At 59.1% G+C, this 12,887-nt stretch overlaps 1 protein-coding gene across 1 annotated transcript; it reads right to left on the bottom strand.

The window, feature by feature from the left end:
* Window positions 1–1,865: 1,865 nt before the first annotated feature.
* CRYBA4 (crystallin beta A4) lies at window positions 1,866–5,207 on the bottom strand. The gene is made up of 5 exons (XM_024207405.2): window positions 5,159–5,207; window positions 3,601–3,719; window positions 2,884–3,025; window positions 2,315–2,457; window positions 1,866–2,013 (listed from the first exon to the last, which is right to left on the bottom strand). Exons 1-5 carry the CDS (start codon window positions 5,195–5,197, stop codon window positions 1,866–1,868), a joined length of 591 nt encoding a protein of 196 aa, XP_024063173.1. The 5' UTR covers window positions 5,198–5,207.
* Window positions 5,208–12,887: the final 7,680 nt, after the last annotated feature.

The following is a 12,887-nucleotide window of genomic DNA, read 5'->3' on the forward strand; positions in this document are numbered from 1 at the left end:
GTGGGGCTTTTATGACTCGCTTGGACGCTGTGCCGTAGTGTCTCGGGGCTGGCTGGTATTGCAGAGCCCACTGAGAGTGCTGGTGTGCCGCTGGAGCTGGGGTTAGTTTCCTTAGTGGCCACGTGGTGTCATCCTGGCATTGTCACAGGAGCCGCTGGTCGAGAAGCTGCTGAGGAATGAGACTGGTCCAGCGCAGATGCTGGTTTCCGGGGGTCCCACGCCCAGCTGTTCTCAGCCGGATGCCCCGAAAACTCGCCCTGGTCAGGATTCCCGGCAGAGAGAGGCTGGATCAGAACTGTGGGCTGGACCCCTGAGCTCCAGGAGCATCTGCACGAGGATTTGGATCCAGAGCTGAATTTGGCAGCTGGGGTCTCTCTTTCTAGTGGGGCTGAGTCTGAGCACGCCCTGTGGGGAACGTGTGGGTCCCAGCTTCATGGCATGGGCCCATCTCTGATTCCAGACTGCCCCTGCATTTCCCCTCCAGGAGGCCAAGCCAGCAATGCTGGACAGACTCCACGTTCGGCCCTGCACCCGCTATGGGGGAGCGCCCAGTGAAGCGCTGCCCAGGCACATTCTGCCAGTCTCAGAAAGGGAGTCTCTCAGCCTGACCCCCCAGTGGGCAGCCAGCGTGTTCCCTCGCCAGGCACTGCCCAGCAGAGGAGGGTGAGCGAAGCCATGGCATGGGCTGGCTGTTCCGCCTGGTTGGAAATCTAGACTAGCCTGTTCCCAAAGGCCTGTGGGGCTCGGTGCCTCCAGCTCTGGGATCCCGACTGGAGACACCATACAGGGGCTGCCCTTCCGAAGGGGCCTGCCAGACGCACTGCTCCGGGCAGGGAACTCCTCCTGGGCCCAGCATCCTCGCAGGGTGACTAGCAGTAAAGACACCCCCTAGCTATTGCAAAGTCTTCTCTGCTTCTGCTGCGGCCTCTTCCCCTGTCCCGGGGACCCTCTCTCCTGGAAGGGGGCTCAGTCCCAGAGCCCACACTAGCAATGGGCACTTGGCTCCACTCGTGTGGTTTCAGTTAACGTTCCGGCTGGCTTCCCACATCCAGGTTCTCTCCTTGAAGGACCACCAGGGCGGGGTGGGGCTGACGCTGCCTTGTCATGGTCTGTTGTGCACCTCAGACAGACGTCTTGGTGGTTTCTCATAGGGCTGGATGCTGCCTATGTCCTCAGCCTCTGTTGTGTTTACCAGGAGAATTGCTTCGGGATCCAGGTGTCCAGACGGCAGGCTCCCATTTGGCTCGCCGTGGGGGGCTGCAGTTTGCTGTATTTCTGGAATACCCCTTAGTCCCCATCCCCGGCCCAGGCCAGAGAGGGGCAGGCTGCCCTTCAGTGCCCCTGAGCGGTACGCTGGCAGTGCTGCGGGGCTGCCTAGGACTGGGGAAGATCTCGGAGCTAGGCCTGCCCCTGCTCTCGGGGGGACTGCGTTCTGCCTTGGGGCGCCTTGGGCCAGGGCAATAGGCTGTGGTGACTAGCTGGCCAGCTCTGCATCCTTGCCCACCAGCTGCCAGCCCTCCAGGCCTGTGTGCCTGCGGCTCTGGGCTGCCTGTGTTAGAGTCCCGGGAGACACGCTGCTCCCTGGCCGACATGTCCAGTAGCTGGAGCAAGGGACAAAGAGCCAGTCGGGCTGCCCCACTGCATGACCTGACGCTGGGAGGGTCTCCCGGGGCCCATGCCCTGGCTGCAGCCGGCTGCAATAAGCTGGACTTACCGGCCCTGGCTGGTTAGACAAGTGCACCTTTATTGAGCTTGGCTTTGAGCACAGCTGAGTGGGCCCGGAGCCGGGGGCCCCAGTGGAAGGCGGGTAGGGTAAGACACTGAGGGGCAGAAGGGGGCGGCTGCGGCCTGGCGGTTGGCAGCGCTCACTGCTGGATCCTCCGGATGGACTGAACCTGGGAGGTCTGCGCGTGGGAGCCCCACTCCCGGAAGTGCTTGTATTCGCCCGCGTGACGGTCGCACTCCAGGATGTACTGGAAGCCCCGGTACCCAGGGAACTGGGAGCAGACCCAGCTGCGGAAGAAGACAGGAGAAGCCATCGCCTTGCAGCCAGCTCCAACCCCAGGGCAGCAGGGCAGGGGTCGTGCGGACAGAGCGGTCGGGGGCCCCACAGACTACAGTACGTGGGGGGGTCTGAACTCCTGGGGCCCTGGGCCCTCGGGGTCCTACCGGTTCTCCGCAGCCACAGCATCACCCCGGGACCCTGCTGCATGCCAGGGGAGCTGCTGCAGTGCTGAGCCGGGTCGGGGGCTGGCACCTTCAGTGGGTTTGGGGCTCAGCCATATTGCCCTCCCCTCCCCCCGGAGGTACTCACGCGCCAGAGTGAGCGCGGAAGGAGCTCACCGCGCTGCTGCCCCAGCCCATGGCTGGCAGCGAAGGGTAGTCGTCGCTCAGCTCCCCTTTCCGCCCCAGGAAGTTCTCCCACTCGAAGATCGTCATCTTGCTGTCCCGGTGATTCTGCCGCGAGGGGACAGAGAGATTGCAGGTGGGCTGGGGCTGGGGACACCTCCTGATGCCCCCGCAGGGCCTGCCTGCTCCACAGGGCGCTCACAGACATGGGAGATGGAACCAGCCCCGTCCATGCTAACGCGCACGTCCCTACAGCCCGAGCCCGGGGCTGTGCCAGCCTCGCCCCCAGGGGCCGGGTGCAGCGGGGACCTGTGTGCCAAGGCCCAGGCCATGAGAGCGGTGACTTGCGTCCCCAGGGGGAGCACCGGCCACGCTGCCTCCCCTTGGAGCTGGGCAGGGCTTGTCTGGTCAACCCACTGCTCTGTGGGGCCAGCGAGGCCGGGCGGGAGGAATGGGGGAGCGCGGGCGGATGGGGAGGCCCGGGGGGGGGGGGCAGTCGGCCTGCCCTGCAGGCAGCTCCCCAGCCCTACTCACAGCACAGGCGATGGGGCGGAAGGAGCTCATCCTCTCCACGTGGTAGGCGTGGCTGCCGCTCCAGGCCTCCCAGCGAGGGTACTCGCCTTGCTCCAGAACGAACTGCTGCCCCTGGAAGCCCACGTGCTCAAAGCCTGCCCACCTGTGGGGAAAGCCAGAGCCCGGGTATCCAGGGAGATCAGGGGCCGTGAGTGCTCAGGCGACCGCATTAACCCGGGGCCAGGGCAACAGGCTGTGGCGTATCTGCCAGCGACCTCAGCTGGGATGACTGACTGGCCAGCTCTGCATCCGTGCCCACCGCCGGCATGTGGGCTCCCTGTCTCTGCTCTGGGTCCCAGGGCCCCGCTGATCACTCCCCAGCCCATGGCACCCGCTCGCCTGTGGGGGAGATGGGGCTCGGCACTGGCAGCCGGGCGCCCACAGCTGAGCTGGAGGTGGATGCATGTGCCTGCCCCGGGAGAGCTCCGAGGGGCTGGGCTGGGCTGGGCTGGGCTGTGTGGCTGGGGCTGCCAGCCCCTTGGGACGTGTTGACACCACTCCGGGAAGCAGAACGATTTCTCGGGGCCAAACACCAAGCATTTCCAGGGACAAAATGTAATTGAAACCCCCAGTTTCCCAGGATGCCCTGGGGCACGTACAGCCCCCCAGGGTGCAGCATTCTCCAGGGAGCAATGGGATGGCAGTTTGGGAGCAGGGCAGGGCCGTCCCGGGACTCACGCGCCACTCTCAATCTTGAAGGAGCGGAGCGTCTGGAAGCCGCACGCCCTCACGTCGTAGCACTCGGCGGTGAACTCCTGCCTCCGGCCCTGGAAGAACTCCTCATCCCACACCAGGATCTGGGGGGACAGACGGGGTCAGGGGGCTGCTCTGGCATCATGGAGCGACTCTCCCTGGCTCCTGGAGGGTGCCGAGGGCATCCCACAGCCCTGGGGCAACTCACACATTGGAGCAGCTTGTGCTGCAGGCATGTGGCTGACATCCCCTTAGGCACCACGCCAGGGTCATCCTGCTGCAGCTCAGCCCCGGGCCAGGCAAAGTGCAGCGGGGGAAGGAGCAATGGACTGTGCTGGGACCTGCCCTTAGCCAGGACCCTGCAGGCAGGGGAGTGGTTTCCACATCCAGCCGCCTCCCTGCCCCTGGGTTTGGCCTCAGCCCCCGGGGAGGGAGGGGCGGCGGGCTGCATGGGAGCAGGGAAGGGGTTAACTCCGCTGGTGCATGAAGGGCTTGGCTGGGTCTGGGCCAGGCAAGGGGTTCACACCTTGGGCCAGACTCTGTGAGAGCTGGGGCTGGGGGGAGTCCGGTGCTCCAGGGAGAGGAGAGGGGAGGGGAGGGGAGGGCTGGGCTGGGCCTCCACTCCTGCCCCATCTCTGGCGCCTGCCTGCAGCGACCCCCACTACAGGGGCCTGGCCGACAGAGGCACTGAGCGCCTGCAGCTCCCAGGGAACGTGACTCCCGGTCTCTGCCCTGTCAGCAGCGGGAAGGGCACTGCACTCGGCTCGCTGCCTTCCCGTGGCACGGCTGAGCCTGGCTCGCAGGCCCTGCCCCAGCCTCTCGGGCCGGAGCAACTAGCCCAGCCCGATGCTCTGCCGTGGAGCCCAAGCCTGCTGAGTCCAGCAGAGAGCAGCAGTGCCCACGCCCGGGCCAGACATCGCCCCACCTCAGCCAGAGCGGGGTGCAGGGAGACCGGCTCTGCATGCACAGTGCTTGGCTGCAGCAAACACGCATGTAACGCCCTCGGACTGAACCACACTGCCCCTCCAGAGCCCGCTGGAGGAGACGCCGCCGCACGGAGCTGGGCTGCTCCACCAGAGCCACCTGGCTGTGCTGGGGGGGACGTGTCACCGCGTGCCCACCAGCCCTTTGCCCCCCAGTTCCCACTGCCCGTTATCCCCTGTTGTACCGAGCTGGGACGGGCCTGGTGCCCAGGGCCCAGGAAAGGGCTCTGAGACAGCAGCCACGGGGCAGACAGGCTGTGCCTGGCAAGGGGTGATTTCTGGGCATTCAGCAGCCTGGGGCCTAGACAGACACCCCCCCACACACCCTCCCAGGTGTATCAGCAGCAGGGGGACGAAGGGGGGTGTCCCTTCAACCCCCGCCCAGCTGTGTCTGAGACATCCCCTGTGCGCAGGCTCGCCATGGGACTGGCCACGGGGGACTTTCAGCTTTACCATGATCCCAGCGAGCGGGTCCTGTTGCCCAGGTCTCAGCACGGGTCCTAATGCCAAACCAGCTCCCGGCGATGCTCCCCCCAAGACCCCAGCTCACCCGACCATACCTTCCAGAGGCCAGAGAACTTAGTGCAGTGTTGGCTCATTGTGGCTCTGTCCTGGGGAGGAAACGAGAAGACCAGATTGTTAAAATCTGCTCCACACAAATCTGTGTTGTTGGCAACTGGCTGCAGGCTGAGAAACCCTCCCCAGGGGACTGGGATGGAGGGGCGAGGTCACCCCACTGAGCTGGTGCCTTCCTCGGCCATTGCTAACCCCTCCTCTAGCCCTTCCCTCCTGCAGCCACAGCCATCTGCGTCTGAGCCAGTGCCACGGCCACGTGGCCAGTTTGTGCCCTGGATCACACCCCCGTGGGGACATGGAGAGCAGCAGGAGCCCCCAGCCTAAGGCATGGTGCCACAGCTAGGGCCAGGCACCCTAGGGATACCCCACCACTCCCATTGTCTGCAGACACTGGTGCTTTCATGGGCGAGGGAGGGGCTCATCTGGAAGGCACGTGGGAGGGATGGGGGGCTGGGATCTCCCTGCTGGGGTGGGACACAGACACGAAGCACAGATGCCTCATCCCGATCACATGACCCAGTGCCTGCATCTCAGATGCAGCCCAGCCCCCAGGGAGTTAATGCTCAGGCCTGCATTTGCTCTGCTCTCTCCACTCGCGTGCTCAGGCCCCAGCACCTGTTGCTAGGTCTGATCCTAGTTAGTGTTTGCTGCTGCCTACAAAATAATTGTGTCTGTCGGCTCCCTCCGGCTCACTCGCCGTCCTGGCAGCTGCTAGCAGAGCAGGGGAGCGGCTGGGACCGTAAGTGCCCTGGGGCGGCTGGCTCTTTGCAGCCAGCCCGTCAAGCCCAGACTTAGCCCCTCTCTGTGAGGATTCGGGACCTTGCCGAGGATGCTTCCTGCAGTGGCAGCCCCAGAGGGAGGTTTTACGGTGACAACCCTCTGCCCTCAGGACAAACCCCCTGGCGGGAGCCGCTGGAATCGAGTAGGAGAGAAAGCAGTGCGGCTCCTAGGAGTCGATCATCCCCGGAGCCCAGCCACGCTGGCGAGCTGCTGTCCCTGCATCTCCACCACGCCCAGGGCAGTCTGAGCTCAGACACTAGCAGAGAGCACTAACCCCACAACGCTGCCACAGCTGGGAACTCTGAGCCTTCTCAGCCACCTCTTCTGTCACCGCTGGCTCCTGCGTCTGGCGTGTCCTGCAGGGTGCCAGGGTGGAGCTGTGTGAGCTCCCGAAGGGCAGGGCTTTCATCAGCATCGCTAGATGCTGCCGCCCCGTGTCCAACCTCAACCTGACCCTCAGGGCCAGCAGGTTCCTACGGGCGGACGCTCTGCTCCAGGACAGAGTCCTTGGGCCCCCTCAGCAAACTGCTGCTCCTGCCCAGTCGGACCGTCCTGCTCAGCCTCCCTGGAGAATCCCCGTCCCTTTGGGTGCCCACGTGCCCTTCCAGCTCCAAGTCAAAGAGCATCTTGAAGCGAGCGCTGGCCAACGGAGGCTGCTCCCTGCACTTACCTGGTGAGGAGCAGCTGGGCTCCCGGGGAGGTGACCTGGCCAGCAGTGGCTCTGGCTGGGTTTTTATAACCTCCAGATAGAGACAGAGACAGGCAGAGCATTACAGAAACCCCTAGCTCAGCACATGGCGGGCAGGGATCTGGGGCAGAACAAAGACTGTTCTGTAGAGCAGCTAACGCACGGCCCAGCCAGCAGTGCCAGGCTCCCTGCTCAGCCAGACCCCGAATGCAGCAGAGACTGCCCTGGGCTCATCCCCGAGGGGGTCACCCTCCTTCCAGATGGCAAACAGCGGCTCTGCCTTGAGCGGCCTTCCTGGAGAACCGGGGGCCTCTGGCCTCGCTCACCCCTCAGTGCCTGCTTTGCTGCCCCATCCAGTGCGGGAGAGCGTCTCGCTCTTTCCTATGGGGCTGCACCCATCTCCCAGCCAGTGCCAGCAGCCCCCCCGCCCCGGATGAGTCAGGGGGTGGGCGAGTGGGGGCGGGAAGCTGTGAGTGAGACCCTGACCGTGTCTCTCTAGCACCCTGCTCTGAAACGTCTTGTGTGTGACAGGACTGGCTGAGCGTGCCTGTACGCGCTGGCGGAGGAGATGCCTGGCTCCCTAAGCTTGTATGTTCCAGTCTATGCATCCGAAGAAGTGGGCTGTAGCCCAGGAAAGCTTATGCTCAAATAAATGTGTTAGTCTCTAAGGTGCCACAAGTCCTCCTGTTCTTTTTGCGGATACAGACTAACACGGCTGCTACTCTGAAACCTGAGCTTGTACAGGTCTCCCTCGGGGCCAGAGCCTGAGGCTGCTGCCTGTTCTGTGTGTGCACTTTTGACACCCGGCTTTACAGCAGCTGCTCCCACAACGCTCGGGGGGAGGGGGGCACATGCAGGGAGCATGGTGCCATGGAATGGGCGTGACCTGCCTGATTCCTGGCTACGCTCCAACCTCACGCTGGTGAGCCCTCCCCACCCCCCACCCCCACTGGCCTGTGCTTTGGTACCCCCCGGAGTGAGGCTAGCTGCCCCCCAGCTGGGAGGTGACGCTCATATCCATGAGGGCTGCATTCACACAGCCTGGCTGTGGTGCAGCCGGGGCCATGGGAGAGGATGGGAAGGCAAAACATGGTTACAGGAACAAATAAATCAGGTGGATGCATATTCTGGGCCAGCTTGGGTGGGAGCAGCCGGCTTGCTCAGCAGGGGCCCTGCTCCCCTTTGTGCTCCATCAGGATGGCGGGTGGGTCTGGACCGCAGGGCCTGGGGCAAGGCCTTCTTCAGGTTTGGATTGTGTGGGGTTCAAACCAGTGCCGATATTTAACGCAAGCCTCAGGTTAAGCTGTGCTGTATGTAGCATTGTAACGGTGGGCCTTTCTTTTCAGTGCGCCAGTGCTCCCTCCTGGTGAGGGTAGAGCTGAGCTGAGATAAGCAGAGAGATTTGAGACACAAAGTCACTTGCTAGGAGAACTCGAGAGCTAGGAACAGAAGCAGCTAACAGGAGCGTTTCAAAGGGAGGTTGGAGAGGAAAAGGTCTTTCTTCTAGGTCCAACTCTATATGTGGTATCAAGATGGCCAGCGATGGATCAGTGGAGGTGAGCTGCATCAGATGTGCCATGTTCTCTTTCCTGCCTGAAGCCTGTGTATGAAGTGCAAGTTGGTGGCTGTGCTGGAAGAAAACATCCTTGGAACTGCTAAACCTTAACTCAAAATGGGTTCCATCCAACACCGAGGAATTCTAAATTAGTCTGTGTCTTGACAGATAAAGAGGAACTGATCACAGAACTAAAAGTTAGTGGTTGCGCAGGTGCAAATAATCACGACTTAATTACATTTGTGATGTGCAAACAGAATAAAGTCCAAACCAGTAATGTATATATTTGGGAGCTTTAAAGGAGCCACTTTCACAAAGCTGAAAACTATTATGGGTCAAATCACTTGGGAGAGAGAATTTAAACAGAAAAATATGACTGATGCTTGGGAACTTTTTAAGGACATTTTACGAGATGCCCAAAAAGCCACAATCCCACAGTTAAGAAAGAAGGTCACACTGATTAAAAAAGCAGCCTAGCTTAGAGGAGAAGTGAAAGCAGCTGTAGAAAATATAGAAACAACATATAACAAATGGAAAAAGGGACCGTTGATAGGAAAGAATATAAATTAGAAGCTAGAAAATGTAGAAAATCTTTAAGGGAAGCTAAAGGACACAAGTAAAAATCCATGGCCAGCAGGGTTAAGGACAGTAAGAAGGTTTTAAGTATATTAGGAACAAAAAGAATCCTAACAGTGGTATTGGTCCATTACTGGTTGGAAATGGTAGAATTGTCAATAATAATGCAGAAAAGGCTGAAGTGTTCAATACATATTTTTGCTCTGTATTTGGGAAAAAGATGATGTAATCATACCATATGATGATTAAATACTTTCCATTCCAATAGTAAGCAAGAAGGATGTTAAGCAGAAGCTACTAACATTAGACATTTTAAAATCAGCAGATTCAGATAACTGGCATCCAAAAGTTTTTTCAAGAGTTGGCTGAGGAGCTCTCTGGACCATTAATGTTGCTTTTTCATAAGTCTCAGAGCACGAGGGAAGTTCCAGAAGACTAGAAGAAAGCTAATGTTGTGGCAATATTTAAAAAGGGTAAATCATAGAATCATAGAATATCAGGGTTGGAAGGGACCTCAGGAGGTCATCTAGTCCAACCCCCTGCTCAAAGCAGGACCAATTCCCAACTAAATCATCCCAGCCAGGGCTTTGTCAAGCCGGGCCTTAAAAACCTCCAAAGAAGGAGACTCCACCACCTCCCTAGGTAACGCATTCCAGTGCTTCCACCACCCTCCCAGTGAAAAAGTTTTTCCTAATATCCAACCTAGACCTCCCCCACTGCAACTTGAGACCATTGCTCCTTGTTCTGTCATCTGCCACCACTAAGAACAGCCGAGCTCCATCCTCTTTGGAACCCCCCCTCAGGTAGTTGAAATGACGCAGGTAGTCACAGGCTGCCAGCCTGACATAGATCCTGAACAAAATAATGGAACATCTGATAAAGGAGTTGAGTAATAAAGAATTAAAGGAGAGTGGTATAATTGTGGAGAATATGGGAGATTTCTGAATTATTTTAATGAAATAGTATGTGTGACTCCATTTACCTGTTTAATCTTGTGCTGCCTGTTAGTGCAAGGGGTTAATTTCTTCCCAAACTCATTCACTGGAAGTGGGGAATAGGTGATCAATGGACTAATGAGTGTGGACTATCAAGACTCATAGACATTTGAAAAGCTCTAACTGAGCAGTGCAATGGCTGTGACTAAACCAAGAAAACTGGTTCTGCCAAGTGAGCTAGTAACCAGGCAACAGGTCACCTGGTGTGGGACTTTGATCACCTTTGATTGGGATCTGGATGTTACAAAAGGGGGGGCTATTTGCAGGCCGCGATCGGCGGCACTTCGGCGGCAGCTCTACCGTGCCACTTCATTCTTCGGTGGCAATTCGGCGGCGGGTCCTTCCCTCCGAGAGGGAGAGAGGGACCTGCCGCTGAATTGCCGCTGAAGACCCGGACGTGCCGCCCCTTTCCATTGGCCGCCCCAAGCACCTGCTTCCTTTGTTGGTGCCTGGAGCCAGCCCTGGCTATTTGGAAGAGCGGAAGGTTGCTGACTGCAGGGGTCAGAGAGAAACTCTAAGACTGGAAAAGAAGCCATGAGCTGTGAGGGGGACCCTGGACTCACTAAACAACTCTGACCAAATCCCCAAAACCATTCAGGAATGGGGAGGAAATTGAGACAAGGAAGGACGTGTAGGTGTGTCATGCTCTGGATCTGTATATCTCTTCTGCAAAGGAAAGAAAAGGGTGATTGCGTTGGAAATATTTGTAAAGCCTTTGTCTGTTCACTTCAGCTACCACATGTCCCTGAGGCGGTGAACTGTGACCCAGAGTGCCACAGGGCTGGAGCTCTGGAAAAGGAAATGTGCCCGTAGCTGGGAGATGGTGCTAATCTCAGAGGCTACGCAGTTGGACTGCAGGGTCTCAGTACTCAGAAGCGGGTGCTGGAAGGAAGATCTGCACCTGAGAGTGTGCCTGGAGACCCACAGGCAGAGGCAGGGCCTGGGCCCCGGAAGCTGAGAGCACACAAGTCCATTGTGATGGGTCCCAAACACTGAGTGTCCAGCTGGGGAGTTTCATCAGGTATCTGACAAGTCATCATGAGTCTGTGGAAAAGAGCTCTTGTCAAACTAACAGCATATCTTTTTTTGACAAGATCATAAGCTGAGCAGGGAGCTTGGGTGCTCACGTGGACTGGGGAAGAGGAAGCAGGGAAGTGGGAGCAGTGGTCTGGAGGGCTGAGAAGAGGAAGGGGGAGCAGGGTTAATGGTGGGTTCCTCAAAAGAGACAAAATGCTGTTGATGGGTCGCCTTAGTAAAAGGCTTGGAAACCACTGATCTAGCAGATAAAGGTCTCACATGAGTCAGTGTCCAGAAGCTGAAGCTAGATAAATTTTGAACCACAAGGATAATTAACCCTTGGAACAGCTCCCCAGACGATTCTCCATCACTGGCCATTTTTAAATCAAGGGATCGGATGTTTTTCTAATAGATCTGCTCTAGTTCAACCACAGCTAGTGGATGTGAAGCAGGAATTAATTCAGGCAAGTTCTATGGCCTGTATTATACAGGCGCACAAACTAGATGATTATGAAGAGCCCGTCTGGCTTTCTGAAATGGCCTTTAACGTGGAAAAGGCCCACAGGCCTGGCCTAAGCACTCGTGACCAGGAATCAGGCCGAGAATTTGCTTTCAATACTAGCAGGAGAAAGGAAGTTCCCAGCATGACAAAGGGGTCGATCGCTCAGCAGGTGGTGATGGACAGACCCTTGTCACTGACACCCAGGTATGGACTGGTCCAATAGGAAGGACGGCCTAGTGGATAGATCTCTGCACTCAGGACCTCGACGTTCGATTTCTGTCTCAGAGACAGGCTTCCTGTGTCACCTTGGACAGGTCAGGCAGTCTCCCTGGGCCTCCGTTCCCATCGGTACCATGGAGCTAACAGCCCTGCCCTGGCGCCCAGGACATGGGGCGGGTAATGTCGCTCGATGCTGCGAGGGGCTCGAGTACTACGGTGACGGGAGGGCGTAAGTACCCAGCTATCCCAGACAGACCTTGGCCGCAGCCTGTGAGGCTATGGATAGAGAGGAAAGCAAAGGAAGGCTGGGCTGGGGCTAGCGTGATGGTGGGAGTGGAGCCCCGGCCTGGCCCACCTGTTCAGTGAGAGAGAGAGGCCCAGGCTGAGCCTGCAGAGGGGTTCAATGTGCCCCCGGGAGGGGGTTTCAGGGCCTCTCCCCAACCTGTCAGTGCCCCATATCCCATTGACCCTCCCCAGGGGAGGCCCCTTGCTCCCACACCGAGGCCCGTGGCCCAGCATGTGCCAAGTCCGGCCTGGCTATTGCAATGTGAAGGCGGCAGGGAGGGGTTTCTGGGAGGGCTGGTTACTGGAGGGGTGATGGGCAGTGGGGGGGTGCAGCCCCAAGCACACCAAGCAGTGGCTGGGAGAGCCCTGGGAGGTTCCTTAGGGGCTCTGCCAGGCCCCACACCGCCCCACCCCACCCCCTCTCTGACCATCCCTGAGTGAGGTTAACCCTCTGAGCGAGGGGGCCGGAGGATTCCTGCAGGGCCATCAGCCCTAGATTGGCCCCGCCAGGCTCCTCCTGCTCCAGGCCCACCTGCGCATCTGCCCTGCAATGGAGCTGTGGCCGTTTGGGCCCCGGAGAAGCCTGGGCCTGGGGAGGAGGGCAGCAGGGCCCTGGGGACCCATGCCTCTCAGAGGAGCCCAGAGCAGCAGGCCAGGCTTTTTGGGGGGCTGTGAGTCTGCGGAGGTGGAGGTGTGGGGGCTGGGGCTGGGCACTGCTCTGCATGTGCCCTGACTGGGTGTCTGCACTCCCAGCAGCAGGACTCCAATGCGGGGCCGGAAAGCAGCCCCGTCAGGCCTTCTGTTGTGCCCCGGGCTCACAATGGAAAGTGCTGGGTTCAGCGGCTGTGCATGGGGCCTGACAGAGGTTTCCAGCTCATTGACCACATTGCAATATGTGATGACTGCGAGCATCAGGGCAGACACTGATGAGCTAGCACTTCCATTGTGCACCGGCCCGGGGGTCTGTCCTTGCCAGGCTATAAAGTGGGGGCTTCACTGGACCCCAAAACACATTCCCGTTCATTCCACCGAGAAGCAGCAGCTGCCCAGGTAAGAAGACAAAGTACCCTGGGCAAATGGCCAGCAGGGCAGAGGG

Source organism: Terrapene carolina, unplaced genomic scaffold, assembly GCF_002925995.2.
Source record: "Terrapene carolina triunguis isolate 2854851 unplaced genomic scaffold, T_m_triunguis-2.0 Scaffold234, whole genome shotgun sequence".
Taxonomy (NCBI): Eukaryota; Metazoa; Chordata; order Testudines; family Emydidae; genus Terrapene; species Terrapene triunguis.